At 45.5% G+C, this 15,824-nt stretch overlaps 8 protein-coding genes across 8 annotated transcripts; 3 read left to right on the plus strand and 5 right to left on the minus strand.

The window, feature by feature from the left end:
• Positions 1–1,004: 1,004 nt before the first annotated feature.
• LOC131694658 (histone H4-like) lies at positions 1,005–1,319 on the minus strand. The gene has a single exon (XM_058983138.1). The coding sequence runs from the start codon at positions 1,314–1,316 to the stop codon at positions 1,005–1,007; it is 312 nt and encodes a 103-aa protein (XP_058839121.1). The 5' UTR covers positions 1,317–1,319.
• Positions 1,320–2,198: 879 nt separating this feature from the next.
• On the plus strand, positions 2,199–2,609 carry LOC131694640 (histone H3). The gene has a single exon (XM_058983120.1). It carries the CDS (start codon positions 2,199–2,201, stop codon positions 2,607–2,609), a length of 411 nt encoding a protein of 136 aa, XP_058839103.1.
• A 508-nt stretch (positions 2,610–3,117) lies between these two features.
• LOC131694631 (histone H2A-like) lies at positions 3,118–3,504 on the minus strand. Its single transcript, XM_058983109.1, has one exon. The coding sequence runs from the start codon at positions 3,502–3,504 to the stop codon at positions 3,118–3,120; it is 387 nt and encodes a 128-aa protein (XP_058839092.1).
• Positions 3,505–8,104: 4,600 nt separating this feature from the next.
• Positions 8,105–8,533, plus strand: LOC131694642 (histone H2B-like). Its single transcript, XM_058983121.1, has one exon. It carries the CDS (start codon positions 8,105–8,107, stop codon positions 8,501–8,503), a length of 399 nt encoding a protein of 132 aa, XP_058839104.1. The 3' UTR covers positions 8,504–8,533.
• Positions 8,534–9,241: 708 nt separating this feature from the next.
• Positions 9,242–10,093, minus strand: LOC131694667 (histone H1A, sperm-like). Its single transcript, XM_058983147.1, has 2 exons — positions 9,533–10,093; positions 9,242–9,289 (listed from the first exon to the last, which is right to left on the minus strand). Exons 1-2 carry the CDS (start codon positions 10,091–10,093, stop codon positions 9,242–9,244), a joined length of 609 nt encoding a protein of 202 aa, XP_058839130.1.
• Positions 10,094–12,135: 2,042 nt separating this feature from the next.
• On the minus strand, positions 12,136–12,450 carry LOC131694656 (histone H4-like). The gene has a single exon (XM_058983136.1). The coding sequence runs from the start codon at positions 12,445–12,447 to the stop codon at positions 12,136–12,138; it is 312 nt and encodes a 103-aa protein (XP_058839119.1). The 5' UTR covers positions 12,448–12,450.
• An 879-nt stretch (positions 12,451–13,329) lies between these two features.
• LOC131694653 (histone H3) lies at positions 13,330–13,740 on the plus strand. The gene has a single exon (XM_058983132.1). It carries the CDS (start codon positions 13,330–13,332, stop codon positions 13,738–13,740), a length of 411 nt encoding a protein of 136 aa, XP_058839115.1.
• Positions 13,741–14,249: 509 nt separating this feature from the next.
• Positions 14,250–14,636, minus strand: LOC131694668 (histone H2A-like). The gene has a single exon (XM_058983148.1). It carries the CDS (start codon positions 14,634–14,636, stop codon positions 14,250–14,252), a length of 387 nt encoding a protein of 128 aa, XP_058839131.1.
• Positions 14,637–15,824: the final 1,188 nt, after the last annotated feature.

Consider the following 15,824-nt stretch of genomic DNA (forward strand, 5'->3'; position numbering starts at 1 on the left):
GCGGCAATGAGATTGCCGCGTCGAAAGGTGTTGTAAACAGTCGATGACGCAACATTTTCGCTTTTAAAATATTGTACCGTACACTTTTCGCCGGGGGATCCTGTGTTGCTCGTAGAACCGTACAACGCGCTTGCGAAATGCTTTCTTGTTTCGACGGCAGAGAGAGAGAGAGAGAGAGAGAGAGAGAGAGAGAGAGAAATACCTTGAAAAAAAATCCAACATTTTAGTTGCGGATTTTGATTTTAGTGCACTAATCATCAGTGTTATTTCGCATTGCTTAGGCTAACTCAAAATTCTATTATTTAGAATATACTGATCAACTCGCTACATCGTTCTGTAGCAGACTTCTCGCATACATAGTCGTCGACATGGCTGTAAGCTAATAAACCGCACGCGTCGACCATCACATCGAAGGTGCTTCAGCGCACGCATCGATGGGAACGATTGTCCCCCGACGCAGATCACAAACTGGTCTTTTTTACGATTGCTCAATCTCTCTCCCTGTGTGTGTGTGTGTGTGTGTGTGTGTGTGTGTGTGTGTGTGTGTGTGTGTGTGTGTGTGTGTGTGTTGTAATTGCTTCCTGTTTGATACAGTACTAACTCACCAGCCATCAACTTTACCTAACTTTCAGACCAGTTAAAGGTACGCAAATTCATAGGTAGACACAGATAGGTGAAAGCGTGGTAAGCTGAAACGAGCGCGCGCGAACAAAAGAGTCGGTCGGCGGTTCGTTGCTATCGAGAAACGAGCAGTTTTGTCCCATGATACGCAAGCTCAGGAGAAAGAAAAAGGAAATGCGTATATGAAAAAAAAAGGGAAACCCAGCGACTGAGCGCGTTGTCGTAACACTGGTCTCTCGCATATCAATCAAAATCGCACACTAAACAGTACGCCCCTGCAACATGAATGAAAATATGAAGGATACATTTCAAACTAATTCTTTTTTCTAAACATTTGGTGGCCCTGAAAAGGGCCTTTTGTGTTGTCGTGAACGGTAGAGGGCTTAACCACCAAAACCGTACAATGTGCGTCCCTGGCGTTTAAGCGCATAGACGACATCCATCGCAGTGACGGTCTTCCGTTTGGCATGTTCAGTGTACGTCACAGCGTCCCGGATAACGTTTTCCAGAAAAATCTTCAGCACACCACGGGTTTCCTCGTATATCAAACCGGAGATTCGCTTCACTCCTCCACGTCGAGCCAGACGACGAATGGCGGGTTTGGTGATGCCCTGGATGTTGTCACGAAGCACCTTGCGGTGCCGCTTAGCGCCTCCCTTGCCGAGCCCTTTGCCTCCTTTGCCACGGCCAGTCATCTTCTTGGTTGTAGGTAATAACTTAGTAGGCTAGCACAGCACACCTGCAGCAGTAGCAGCAGCAGCGAGATTCCAATACCGAATGTTGCAATTCGGCCCATTGAGTAGCGCTTTTATACTGATGCACACACATTCTCAGTCGCCGCCGCGCTGGCATAGGTAGATTACCATGGCTATCTATATGCTTGCAGATGTGTTGGTTTGAAGGGGAAATAGCGCGAACACGAAGTTCACTGTTGCCACTGTTTTAGTATCTTGGGATTGCCGAAATCTGCTTTATCCGGACTAATGCTGACATGGTAGCATTTTCCCTGGAAAACGATTGCCCGGAAATTGATTCTCCTGAAAAAGAAAGAAAGAAAAAGTAAATCGAAAATAGCAGACTCTACTCTACAAACGGGTTTTTTTAAAAGATTTTTAAAGATTTTCTATACATCCGTCTACATGGTACGTTATTTTGGCTTCTATGGTACTTAAATATCGATATCTGATACTGATCTATGATGGAACAAATTGTTACTGTTGAACAAACCATTTCTGGTTTGATATTCTTCTACTGTTGGAATTTTATTGATTTCTAGGCGATTTTTTGCTCATACATAGTTTTTCTTTTTAGGAATGTTTTTTTGCAAATCTGATGAAAAGCTGAAAAATTCAAGTCTGGCAACACTGGCTCCGGAATGGAAATGGTGGGGGAAGTATAGTAGCCGAATCGAACCGTATACAGAACGAAAAGGCACATGGCACGGACACGAGCGAGACAGGCGATAGTAGTGTTTATTCGCGACTATAAAAAAAATCGGTCGGTCTGTTTTGGTCATCATTCGTCGTTTGAACAGCATCACAGTGGTAGCTACTACTGTAGAGCAGCATTTTCGCGACATGGCCCGTACGAAACAGACCGCCCGCAAGTCCACCGGAGGGAAAGCTCCCCGCAAGCAGTTGGCAACGAAGGCTGCCCGTAAAAGTGCCCCAGCTACGGGTGGCGTTAAGAAGCCCCATCGCTACCGACCAGGAACCGTCGCGCTACGAGAAATTCGTCGCTATCAGAAGTCGACAGAGCTACTAATCCGCAAGCTGCCCTTCCAGCGTCTGGTTCGTGAGATCGCGCAGGACTTCAAAACCGATCTGCGCTTCCAGAGCTCAGCCGTCATGGCCCTTCAAGAAGCCAGCGAGGCTTACCTGGTTGGTTTGTTCGAGGATACCAATCTGTGCGCTATCCATGCCAAGCGAGTGACCATCATGCCGAAAGACATCCAACTGGCTCGCCGGATCCGTGGGGAGCGGGCCTAAATTTGGTGTGTGCCCAGAACGAAAAAAAAAAAACAGCAACAAACGGTCCTTTTCAGGACCAACCAATCATATTTTACTAAGAATTATTAGCAGAAATTTTCCGTTTCCCTCCAAAAATGCTCAGGCACCTGCATGGCTGTGTGTGTGCGTGTGTTAGAAAGCACGCGGATGGGGGGATTTTTTGCCAGCACCACCTCGTACCGATCGACAGTAGTAGCGTGTGCAAAACAGAGGACCCATTGAGGGAAAACTTGCGCGGCCGATTTGTGATTTAGCACCAATTCGATGAGTGAGAACTTTTGAGAGATAAGAGTGCGGGGTTAAATGAAATCGTCAATGCCATGATAATTATTATTAAGTGTCTGACGAGCATTGCAAAGAAACTTGTGCAATGCTCACAGAAATGTACGTTGATGATTATCGGAGTGAAAATCAAATTAACTCTTTTTATCAGAAGAAAATAGTCGCCCTGAAAAGGGCGGTTTTTTCGGCTAGAAAGGAGCGGGATTTAGGTTGCTGCGGAGGCCCTCTTTTCAGTCTTCTTCGGCAGCAGAACGGCCTGTATGTTAGGCAACACGCCACCCTGGGCAATGGTCACGCCGGAGAGCAGTTTGTTTAGCTCTTCGTCATTTCGAATGGCCAGCTGCAGATGACGGGGGATGATTCTGGTCTTTTTGTTATCGCGGGCAGCGTTTCCTGCCAGCTCCAGTACTTCGGCGGCAAGATATTCCATTACAGCTGCCAAGTATACTGGTGCTCCGGCACCGACACGTTCAGCATAATTTCCCTTCCTCAGCAGACGGTGAATTCGGCCAACAGGGAACTGGAGACCGGCACGAACTGAGCGGGATTTTGGCTTTCCCTTCGCTTTTCCTCCTTTACCGCGTGCAGACATTGTCGTAGGTTTATGCGTGTGTAGTCACGTAGACAATACGAGTAACACTGATGCCACTCGCGCACACAGCACCCCTTGTTATGCATTCGCTTCATTGCACATCGTTCGCCAAAGGGGCGGAGTAGCGAACGAACGAAACGCGCTAAACACAAAAAAGGACGAACCTTCGTCTCGCTACACGATCGTATATAAGCGATATGTAGTGATTTTTGCTACCAAGACCATTCTCGTTTTTGCATCGGAAGAGTTAAGACGTGATTGTTTTTGGTCTTACGGTTAGTTTTCGCGAAGTGATGTCTAAACGCAAACGGCGTTCGGGTGGCTCGAAGGCGAGCCCGAAATCGAACCCAAAACGGAAAAACGCAATGAGCAGCCCTCAAGTGCCTGGAAATTCGGGCAGCAAACCGGTTGGTGAAATGATGTCAGTGCATTCAGCACAAACGAATCGTATTAGTGTTATCAGCAGTCGTGCCCAAACTGCAACGAACGTGAGCGATTTGGACGGCTTTGGTGGTCCAATGGAGGATCAGCAAGAGGCAGAAATTGCAGTGAAATTGCCGCCGCTGGTGGTAAAATCGATCCCGCTCGCCGCGCTGAAAAAGCAGCTGGCGGAAATTGGTGTAAAAGCAGAGTACAAACTAAGTGGCGTCGGTATAAAAACAGTTGTACATACAAAAAGTGACTATCAGAATGCCCGGAATTATCTAAATAGAGTTGGTGCAGAATATTTTTCACATGATTTTGCATCGGAAAAACCATTCAAAGCAGTAGTGCGCGGTCTTCCATTTATGGCAATCAGTGAAATTGAACTTGAACTAAAAGAACGGTACAAATTGCAGCCGCTGGGCGTCTTTCGCATGGCGCGAAAAGAAAAGAAAATGGCGTATCGTGATTGCTTGTATCTTGTGCATTTTCAAAAGGGTACAGTATCGCTAAATGCATTGAAAGCTGTGCGTTCACTGTCGAGTATGGTGGTTCGCTGGGAGGCCTACCGAGGCACAAATCGTGATATCACTCAGTGCATGTGCTGTTTAAATTTCGAACACGGCACACGTAATTGCCACATTAAACCGCGGTGTAATTATTGTGCACAAGCTCACCTTACTACGGAGTGTCCGATTGAGGGTGCAGTGGCTTTTAAGTGTGTTCACTGTGGGAAGGGGCACCGCTCGACCGATAAACAGTGCAGTAAGCGTGAAGAATATAAAAGCATACGTAAAGATGCATCGCAAAAACACCAGCCGGGCCGAAAACCGAACAAAGAAGTGATTTTTAGTGAAAGTGATTTCCCATCGTTACTGCCAAGTCAACGTAAGAATGGAGTACCAGCATCGCAGGCACAGTGGCAGCAGCAGCCACAGCAGCTACGCCAGCAAGCGGAGAAATATCAGCAGCAGCATTCATCGTCAATTTCAAAGCAGCAACCGGCATCTGTTCGGCAAGCGTGGCAGCCGACGTCGGCCGAAGTGGTAGCTTCGTCATCGCCAAACATATTCCTGCCTCAGGTGAGTCCCAATCAATGTTCCCCTCAATTGGACCAACAACTTCCGCCCAAATTTACTGCCGCACAATTAATGCCTATATTTGTGGAAATGTGTGAAAAATTGCAACAATGCCAAAATAGGCAGGAACAAATTTGCGTACTGGGACAGTTTGTGATTCAATATGCTTGTTAATCCTCTGCAATTGATTCTTTGGAACGCCCGCGGATTACTGCGGAAACGAATTGAACTTGGTGAATTTCTGGATCGGCAAGGAATAGACATTGCCGTTCTAACCGAAACAAATCTGAAACCCGGGATAAATTTTAGCATCCCAGGATTTTCTACTGTGCGCATGGATCGAACCCACTCGGGCGGAGGTGGTGTAGCTTTGATCATAAAAAATAATATCAAATATATAATCCAACCACATTACCAAACATCAATTATCGAGACTGTTGGTGTTGAATTGGAAGGCGATATGGGAAAGTTTCTCGTGATAGCTGCATATTGCCCATTCCAGTGTTATGAAACCAATGGGAATGCAAGGAAGTTTAAAAATGACCTCCAAAAATTGTCGAGATCCCGGAAAAAATTCATAATAGCTGGTGACTTTAACGCTAGACACGAAACATGGAAAAATCACCGTAGAAATCAAAATGGTCGCCTTCTTTTCGAAGACTCTCTGACTGGACACTATACAATTCATGCCCCCGACGAACCAACTTTTCTATCTCCAGCTGGAATCTCGTCAACACTGGACATTTTCTTGTCAAACATGAATGAGATTTCCCACCCAAACACAATACAGGACTTAAGCTCTGATCACTTTCCGGTTTCACTTCAAATTGGTGAGAACATACGAGTAAGGGAACGAATTATTAGAAAGGATTATCATAATGTAAACTGGGTTGAGTTTCAACGCCGGGTGGATCGTGAACTAATTGATGATATTGCTTTAAATTCAACGGAAGACATCGACCTAGCCATTGAAAATTTTCAGCTGGCATTGACGCAGGCGGAAGCTCAGTGCGTTAGAAATATTCCAGTGACTGGTAAAATTCTGCAGATCGACACAATGACCAAGGCCATTATCAGGCAACGCAACAAAGTAAGACGCCAGTTTCAACGGACAGGAGATTTGGCCAAAAAATATGTGGCAGGAGGACTATCGAAAATAATTGCTGAAAGGATAGAACAAATTAAAAATAACAATTTCAGCAACGAGCTGCGTAAACTTGATCCATACTCGCGCCCGTTCTGGAAAGTCTCCAAAATCTTGAAGTCCAAACCGCAACAAATTCCACCGTTGAAATCAAATAACATTACCATGATTACACCAGTGGAAAAGGCTAATGCTATTGGGGAGCATATCCTTAGCTCACACAATCTAGGCAATTCGATGGTTAGCCCCATGGAACAAGCTGTTCGAGAAACAATCCTCACTTTGCAAGCTACGCCATGCTATGTTCCCACTAATAGGAAAATTACTAGCGAACAGGTAACATCTGCACTGAAAATTTGCAAGAATATGAAGGCACCTGGTTTCGACGCGATACTAAATCTCATGCTGAAAAAGCTCAGTACCAACGCCCATGCCTGTATAGCACGAATACTGAACAGATGTTTGGATCTTCACTACTTTCCATCGGCATGGAAAACAGCGAAAGTTGTGCCGATACTGAAGCCTGGTAAGGACCCCACCAGCCCTTCTAGCTATCGCCCCATCAGCTTACTGTCGTCCTTCAGTAAATTGTTCGAAAGGTTAATCTTGGATAGAGTTCTACAGCACATTGAGATGAACAACATTCTGCTTCCGGAACAATTCGGTTTTCGTAAAGGCCACTCGACAACGCAACAGCTTCAAAGGGTTACGAATACCATCGATAGAAACAAAGCAGTATCCAAATCCACAGCCATGGCGTTACTGGACGTGGAGAAAGCATTTGATAATGTTTGGCACGACGCTCTAGTATTCAAAATGTACCGGTACAATTTTCCCAACTATGTGATCAAGATAGTCCAAAACTACCTAAAAAATAGAAAATTCCATGTTTCAATCCTCAACACTCAGTCTGATGCATTTGATATCCCTGCTGGAGTTCCACAGGGCAGCCTACTCGGCCCTATACTATATAGTCTCTACACCTCTGACTTCCCCCGATTGCCTGAAGGATGCCAACTGTGTCTTTTCGCCGACGATACTGCTGTCCTATGTAAGGGCCGTAAAACGCGACAGCTAACGAAGAAACTCCAGGATTGCCTCGCCACTATTACAACGTACATGGACACATGGAAAATAAAAATAAATGCGGCTAAAACACAAGCAATACTGTTCCCATTGAGTCTCTCCCCCAAGCACATTCCACCTGCGGACTGTAAAATAAAAGTAAATGGCACTCAAATTGAATGGTCCAATGAGGTAGTGTACTTGGGACTCACGTTCGACAAAAAGATGCTCTTCAGTTCCCACATCGAAAAGACCAGGAATAAATGCAGCCTATTAGTGAAGAAATTATATCCTCTGATTAAAAGAAAATCAACACTAAACATTAAAAACAAAATAGCCGTGTATAAACAAATCATTCTGCCCACAATGTGTTATGCCATGCCAATATGGCAAAGGTGTGCAAATACTCATAAAAACAAGCTGCAGGTTCAACAAAACAAATGTATAAAAATGATTCTGGATCTTCCATGGCATACGAGCACTACAACAATTCACGAGCTAGCAGAAATAAAAACTATAGGAGAAAGTATCAACGCTATACGAAGCAAATTTATAGAAAAGTGTTCCACTTCGGAATTCCCACTAATTAACAGTTTGTTTAATATTTAGGTTAAGTTAGTATAAGTAGTCTTAAGTTAAATAACATAACTGCAAAAGTTGACCCACTACCATATCGAAAGAAAAAATTTAAAAATGTATATACACAATCAAAACGAAGATGAAAAGCAAAGCTGTATCACTTACTATGTAAAACATACAGAAATGTAAACCGAAATTAACCAATAAAACTTTAATTGTCAAAAAAAAAAAAAAATTGTCATTTTTGCTACCAATCAGTCAGCGCAGTTCGCATCGAGAGCGTTAACAGCAGCACAACCACGTCGTTACTATGGCACCGAAAGCCAGCGGAAAGGCTGTGAAAAAATCCGGCGGCGGCGGTGGCAAGGCACAGAAGAACATCGCCACAAAAGCAGGAGGAGGAGAGAAGAAGAAGCGAAAGCAACGCCGCAAGGAAAGCTACGCTATCTACATCTACAAGGTGCTGAAGCAGGTCCATCCGGACACCGGTGTCTCGTCGAAGGCGATGAGCATCATGAATAGCTTCGTGAACGACATCTTCGAGCGTATTGCTAACGAAGCATCTCGTCTGGCCCATTACAACCGACGGTCGACGATCACCTCCCGCGAGGTACAGACCGCCGTTCGTTTGCTGTTACCGGGCGAGCTGGCCAAACATGCCGTATCGGAAGGTACCAAGGCCGTTACCAAGTATACCAGCTCGAAGTAAATCGTCGCCCGCCCCGCCGCCGGATGTCACACACCATCGTCATCGGCCCTTTTCAGGGCCACCAAAACACGTTCTGGTAAAGAGTTGAATTGAAATGTACACATAGTTTATATAAACATTAGTTGTTGTTGTTTGTTTGTTTCATTAGAGCTAAAAAGGTTGTCATTTTTTTCTCTGTCCATTTTTCAAATCAAATGTGTTTTGCTGTAGTTTGTGGAAGTAGTCTTTCCCCTTACCGCGCTAGTTGACTGTTTTTCGTTAAGACGGAAAACGGTCTTTTTGTCGTCTATTCTATTCAGTTTAAAACAGCCCATTATATGACCGACCCCCAGCGTGTGAGAAAATTCTGCCGCAAAAAGAACACACTTCTGGATCATACTTGTTAATACAATAAACTTCCCAGTCTTCAAACTTTTGATCTTCGTAGAAACCGTACCCAACACAATTTGTAATCTCAAAGTTGATCGATCAATACAATACGTTCGCCAATTTAGGCTAAAAAATCGGTAATTATCGTTCGTTCGTTTGTTTATTGTGCCAGCCAATTTTTCTCTGTTTTATTATAGCCAAAATAAGCGCGTTGTTTGCTAATCAGAGTAATATTATACTTGCTCTGTTTGTTTGCTAGGGCAACAGAAAACCACGGCCTACTATTAATTTACCTGTACGTACGTTTATCTGAGCAAGAAACCGCGCCTATTTACTATAGTGATTTGTTTAATCAAACTAACGACTGATTTATCTTGCCAATCGGCGGGCCAGTTGAATGCGGGTGTGCTGCTCAAGCTAGAAAACTCATGGGGGGAACGGAGCATTGACGGAAAATAAGCATCAATCAATTCTTTACAATTTTGTTAGTCCTGAAAAGGACTGTTGTTTTGGGAGGACGCGCACGTTGTCGGGAATTTACTTCTTGCCGGCGGTGACCTTCTTCGGGGCGGTGGCGGCCTTCTTTGGCTTAGGGGCCTTCGGCTTGTTCGCTGCAGCCTTCGATGGTTTGGTGGCTTTCTGTTTAGTGGCAGCCGTTACCGCCTTGGCAGGGGCAGCAGCTTTCGTTTTCTTCGCAGCCGATTTCTTAGCGGCCGGGATCGCCGCCTTTGGCTTGCTGGTCTTCTCACCACCACCACCAGCCGGCGGATTTTTCTTCTCTCCGGATTTAGTAGCCGATTTCTTCGGTTTTTTCGCTGCACCCGATGGTGGTTTCTTATCGCCGCCAGCCGGTTTCTTTGCTTCGACCGTCACCTTAAACGATCCGGAAGCACCGGTACCCTTGGTCTGGGTGATGTTTCCCTTCTCGACACCCGTTTTCAAAGCCTTCCGGATAAACGGAGCCAGCCTGGCGACGTCACACATGTAGTTGGCGGCGATGTACTTTTTGATCGCCTGCAGTGATGATCCGCTCCGTTCCTTCAGGGTCCGGATGGCAGCCAGAACCATCTCACTCACTGGTGGATGGGTTGAAGATTTTTTCGGTTTCTTGGCGTCACTCTTGCTAGCCTTGGCCGCCTGCTTCGGTGGTGCTTTGGCAGCTGGCGGAGAGGCGACGACGGCAGGGGCCGTAGCAGCAACGTCGATAGCAGTTTCAGCCATTGCGCGTTCGTTTCGTTTGGTTTTCTTCCACACACAGTTGTAGACGACGAATTGATGGATGGACGATGCACGATGATGCAAGTCTGCGAATATGGTAACCGAGGGCCCGGTGTCTGTTGTTTAGGATCGTATTCATCGGCTCTGTTTGGGAAAGCGTAGATGACGGTTGAAAGTTACTATTCGATCGGTGCCGGTAAAATTTTACGGACTGTTGTTTTAAATCAACTCGAATCGAATTACTGCTTGTGAAAAGTACACTGGAAGTTTGCTTTCAATTTACTGCACTGTCCGCACCGTCCAAACTAACACCCGCTGAACATTCTATTTTAAGCGTATGGGCGCATATTATCAAATCATGTATCCGACTATGGCGGCACGTGCAAACTGAATTGTGGTAAATAGGTTAATTTGAACCTTCTAGCAATTGGAAAACCTTTTCGGTGCTATCCAATCGAAAGAAAACTTCTCTCTATATAAAATTATTTCATTTTTGTATATATTTGCTCGAGCGGAAGTGCTCGTAATTTGGCGACCTGCGGAAAACGTTTCGGTCGGCTGGTCCTTTGCTGAAAACTTTCGTTATTAAAATTACTAAAAAGAAAAAGCTAACGGGTGGCAACACAAATTTCGGATTTTTTTTTTTTCGCAACCTGTCAAAAAAAAAAAAGACAAACGATTTGATTGAAATCGAAATTAGAAGATACGTTCTCCATTGTTGACCAAAAATTAGTGAACATTTCAAACCGATCCGTAATTGGATGCTGTTCGACGAAGTTTCCGTTTGATGTCGGAACAGGCGCGTAGTACGGCGTCTACGTCAACTTTGCTAATGCATTTCGTGATCTTCTACCAATCAACTGTTTGCAATTCGTGGCTCTCATAACAAAAAAAAACTCCCGCAGAAATCGGCGATAGGGCGACACTGAAGCAAATTGTGAAGCGGGCTGTGATTTTTAGGGTACAAATGGGATCGAATGGGCATTCGGGAGCGATTGTGTTTTTTTGGCCAGGCAAACAGCTTTCTTCGTGCAAAACAAAATATTTACGCAAAATAATTTTTATCAACCGGCAAGCGGCAATGAGATTGCCGCGTCGAAAGGTGTTGTAAACAGTCGATGACGCAACATTTTCGCTTTTAAAATATTGTACCGTACACTTTTCGCCGGGGGATCCTGTGTTGCTCGTAGAACCGTACAACGCGCTTGCGAAATGCTTTCTTGTTTCGACGGCAGAGAGAGAGAGAGAGAGAGAGAGAGAGAGAAATACCTTGAAAAAAAATCCAACATTTTAGTTGCGGATTTTGATTTTAGTGCACTAATCATCAGTGTTATTTCGCATTGCTTAGGCTAACTCAAAATTCTATTATTTAGAATATACTGATCAACTCGCTACATCGTTCTGTAGCAGACTTCTCGCATACATAGTCGTTGACATGGCTGTGAGCTAATAAACCGCACGCGTCGACCATCACATCGAAGGTGCTTCAGCGCACGCATCGATGGGAACGATTGTCCCCCGACGCAGATCACAAACTGGTCTTTTTTACGATTGCTCAATCTCTCTCCCTGTGTGTGTGTGTGTGTGTGTGTGTGTGTGTGTGTGTGTGTGTTGTAATTGCTTCCTGTTTGATACAGTACTAACTCACCAGCCATCAACTTTACCTAACTTTCAGACCAGTTAAAGGTACGCAAATTCATAGGTAGACACAGATAGGTGAAAGCGTGGTAAGCTGAAACGAGCGCGCGCGAACAAAAGAGTCGGTCGGCGGTTCGTTGCTATCGAGAAACGAGCAGTTTTGTCCCATGATACGCAAGCTCAGGAGAAAGAAAAAGGAAATGCGTATATGAAAAAAATGGAAACCCAGCGACTGAGCGCGTTGTCGTAACACTGGTCTCTCGCATATCAATCAAAATCGCACACTAAACAGTACGCCCCTGCAACATGAATGAAAATATGAAGGATACATTTCAAACTAATTCTTTTTTCTAAACATTTGGTGGCCCTGAAAAGGGCCTTTTGTGTTGTCGTGAACGGTAGAGGGCTTAACCACCAAAACCGTACAATGTGCGTCCCTGGCGTTTAAGCGCATAGACGACATCCATCGCAGTGACGGTCTTCCGTTTGGCATGTTCAGTGTACGTCACAGCGTCCCGGATAACGTTTTCCAGAAAAATCTTCAGCACACCACGGGTTTCCTCGTATATCAAACCGGAGATTCGCTTCACTCCTCCACGTCGAGCCAGACGACGAATGGCGGGTTTGGTGATGCCCTGGATGTTGTCACGAAGCACCTTGCGGTGCCGCTTAGCGCCTCCCTTGCCGAGCCCTTTGCCTCCTTTGCCACGGCCAGTCATCTTCTTGGTTGTAGGTAATAACTTAGTAGGCTAGCACAGCACACCTGCAGCAGTAGCAGCAGCAGCGAGATTCCAATACCGAATGTTGCAATTCGGCCCATTGAGTAGCGCTTTTATACTGATGCACACACATTCTCAGTCGCCGCCGCGCTGGCATAGGTAGATTACCATGGCTATCTATATGCTTGCAGATGTGTTGGTTTGAAGGGGAAATAGCGCGAACACGAAGTTCACTGTTGCCACTGTTTTAGTATCTTGGGATTGCCGAAATCTGCTTTATCCGGACTAATGCTGACATGGTAGCATTTTCCCTGGAAAACGATTGCCCGGAAATTGATTCTCCTGAAAAAGAAAGAAAGAAAAAGTAAATCGAAAATAGCAGACTCTACTCTACAAACGGGTTTTTTTAAAAGATTTTTAAAGATTTTCTATACATCCGTCTACATGGTACGTTATTTTGGCTTCTATGGTACTTAAATATCGATATCTGATACTGATCTATGATGGAACAAATTGTTACTGTTGAACAAACCATTTCTGGTTTGATATTCTTCTACTGTTGGAATTTTATTGATTTCTAGGCGATTTTTTGCTCATACATAGTTTTTCTTTTTAGGAATGTTTTTTTGCAAATCTGATGAAAAGCTGAAAAATTCAAGTCTGGCAACACTGGCTCCGGAATGGAAATGGTGGGGGAAGTATAGTAGCCGAATCGAACCGTATACAGAACGAAAAGGCACATGGCACGTACACGAGCGAGACAGGCGATAGTAGTGTTTATTCGCGACTATAAAAAAAATCGGTCGGTCTGTTTTGGTCATCATTCGTCGTTTGAACAGCATCACAGTGGTAGCTACTACTGTAGAGCAGCATTTTCGCGACATGGCCCGTACGAAACAGACCGCCCGCAAGTCCACCGGAGGGAAAGCTCCCCGCAAGCAGTTGGCAACGAAGGCTGCCCGTAAAAGTGCCCCAGCTACGGGTGGCGTTAAGAAGCCCCATCGCTACCGACCAGGAACCGTCGCGCTACGAGAAATTCGTCGCTATCAGAAGTCGACAGAGCTACTAATCCGCAAGCTGCCCTTCCAGCGTCTGGTTCGTGAGATCGCGCAGGACTTCAAAACCGATCTGCGCTTCCAGAGCTCAGCCGTCATGGCCCTTCAAGAAGCCAGCGAGGCTTACCTGGTTGGTTTGTTCGAGGATACCAATCTGTGCGCTATCCATGCCAAGCGAGTGACCATCATGCCGAAAGACATCCAACTGGCTCGCCGGATCCGTGGGGAGCGGGCCTAAATTTGGTGTGTGCCCAGAACGAAAAAAAAAAACAGCAACAAACGGTCCTTTTCAGGACCAACCAATCATATTTTACTAAGAATTATTAGCAGAAATTTTCCGTTTCCCTCCAAAAATGCTCAGGCACCTGCATGGCTGTGTGTGTGCGTGTGTTAGAAAGCACGCGGATGGGGGGATTTTTTGCCAGCACCACCTCGTACCGATCGACAGTAGTAGCGTGTGCAAAACAGAGGACCCATTGAGGGAAAACTTGCGCGGCCGATTTGTGATTTAGCACCAATTCGATGAGTGAGAACTTTTGAGAGATAAGAGTGCGGGGTTAAATGAAATCGTCAATGCCATGATAATTATTATTAAGTGTCTGACGAGCATTGCAAAGAAACTTGTGCAATGCTCACAGAAATGTACGTTGATGATTATCGGAGTGAAAATCAAATTAACTCTTTTTATCAGAAGAAAATAGTCGCCCTGAAAAGGGCGTTTTTTTTTCAGCTCGGGCGAAGCGGGATTTAAGTTGCTGCGGAGGCCCTCTTTTCAGTCTTCTTCGGCAGCAGTACGGCCTGTATGTTAGGCAACACGCCACCCTGGGCAATGGTCACACCGGAGAGCAGTTTGTTCAGCTCTTCGTCATTTCGAATGGCCAGCTGCAGATGACGGGGGATGATTCTGGTCTTTTTGTTATCGCGGGCAGCGTTTCCTGCCAGCTCCAGTACTTCGGCGGCAAGATATTCCATTACAGCTGCCAAGTAGACGGGTGCTCCGGCACCGACACGTTCAGCATAATTTCCCTTCCTCAGCAGACGGTGAATTCGGCCAACAGGGAACTGGAGACCGGCACGAACTGAGCGGGATTTTGGCTTTCCCTTCACTTTTCCTCCTTTACCGCGTGCAGACATTGTCGTAGGTTTATCGCTGTGCGCGTTCGTGTGTAGTCACGTAGACAATACGAGTAACACTGATGCCACTCGCGCACACAGCACCCCTTGTTATGCATTCGCTTCATTGCACATCGTTCGCCAAAGGGGCGGAGTAGCGAACGAACGAAACGCGCTAAACACAAAAAAGGACGAACCTTCGTCTCGCTACACGATCGTATATAAGCGATATGTAGTGATTTTTGCTACCAAGACCATTCTCGTTTTTGCATCGGAAGAGTTAAGACGTGATTGTTTTTGGTCTTACGGTTAGTTTTCGCGAAGTGATGTCTAAACGCAAACGGCGTTCGGGTGGCTCGAAGGCGAGCCCGAAATCGAACCCAAAACGGAAAAACGCAATGAGCAGCCCTCAAGTGCCTGGAAATTCGGGCAGCAAACCGGTTGGTGAAATGATGTCAGTGCATTCAGCACAAACGAATCGTATTAGTGTTATCAGCAGTCGTGCCCAAACTGCAACGAACGTGAGCGATTTGGACGGCTTTGGTGGTCCAATGGAGGATCAGCAAGAGGCAGAAATTGCAGTGAAATTGCCGCCGCTGGTGGTAAAATCGATCCCGCTCGCCGCGCTGAAAAAGCAGCTGGCGGAAATTGGTGTAAAAGCAGAGTACAAACTAAGTGGCGTCGGTATAAAAACAGTTGTACATACAAAAAGTGACTATCAGAATGCCCGGAATTATCTAAATAGAGTTGGTGCAGAATATTTTTCACATGATTTTGCATCGGAAAAACCATTCAAAGCAGTAGTGCGCGGTCTTCCATTTATGGCAATCAGTGAAATTGAACTTGAACTAAAAGAACGGTACAAATTGCAGCCGCTGGGCGTCTTTCGCATGGCGCGAAAAGAAAAGAAAATGGCGTATCGTGATTGCTTGTATCTTGTGCATTTTCAAAAGGGTACAGTATCGCTAAATGCATTGAAAGCTGTGCGTTCACTGTCGAGTATGGTGGTTCGCTGGGAGGCCTACCGAGGCACAAATCGTGATATCACTCAGTGCATGTGCTGTTTAAATTTCGGACACGGCACACGTAATTGCCACATTAAACCGCGGTGTAATTATTGTGCACAAGCTCACCTTACTACGGAGTGTCCGATTGAGGGTGCAGTGGCTTTTAAGTGTGTTCACTGTGGGAAGGGGCACCGCTCGACCG

The sequence above is a fragment of the Topomyia yanbarensis genome, unplaced genomic scaffold, assembly GCF_030247195.1.
Source record: "Topomyia yanbarensis strain Yona2022 unplaced genomic scaffold, ASM3024719v1 HiC_scaffold_12, whole genome shotgun sequence".
In the NCBI taxonomy this organism is placed as follows: Eukaryota; Metazoa; Arthropoda; class Insecta; order Diptera; family Culicidae; genus Topomyia; species Topomyia yanbarensis.

What these genes read in the sequence shown, in the direction of transcription:
- LOC131694658 (XM_058983138.1), bottom strand. Translation starts at nt 1,316, where the DNA reads ATGACTGGCCGTGGCAAAGGAGGCAAAGGGCTCGGCAAGGGAGGCGCT.
- LOC131694640 (XM_058983120.1), top strand. Translation starts at nt 2,199, where the DNA reads ATGGCCCGTACGAAACAGACCGCCCGCAAGTCCACCGGAGGGAAAGCT.
- LOC131694631 (XM_058983109.1), bottom strand. Translation starts at nt 3,504, where the DNA reads ATGTCTGCACGCGGTAAAGGAGGAAAAGCGAAGGGAAAGCCAAAATCC.
- LOC131694642 (XM_058983121.1), top strand. Translation starts at nt 8,105, where the DNA reads ATGGCACCGAAAGCCAGCGGAAAGGCTGTGAAAAAATCCGGCGGCGGC.
- LOC131694667 (XM_058983147.1), bottom strand. Translation starts at nt 10,093, where the DNA reads ATGGCTGAAACTGCTATCGACGTTGCTGCTACGGCCCCTGCCGTCGTC. An exon ending in CTGCTGCCCCTGCCAAGGCG is followed by an intron (nt 9,290 to 9,532) that starts GTAACGGCTGCC and finishes TGAGTTTTCTAG; the next exon opens with CTTGAGCAGCACACCCGCAT.
- LOC131694656 (XM_058983136.1), bottom strand. Translation starts at nt 12,447, where the DNA reads ATGACTGGCCGTGGCAAAGGAGGCAAAGGGCTCGGCAAGGGAGGCGCT.
- LOC131694653 (XM_058983132.1), top strand. Translation starts at nt 13,330, where the DNA reads ATGGCCCGTACGAAACAGACCGCCCGCAAGTCCACCGGAGGGAAAGCT.
- LOC131694668 (XM_058983148.1), bottom strand. Translation starts at nt 14,636, where the DNA reads ATGTCTGCACGCGGTAAAGGAGGAAAAGTGAAGGGAAAGCCAAAATCC.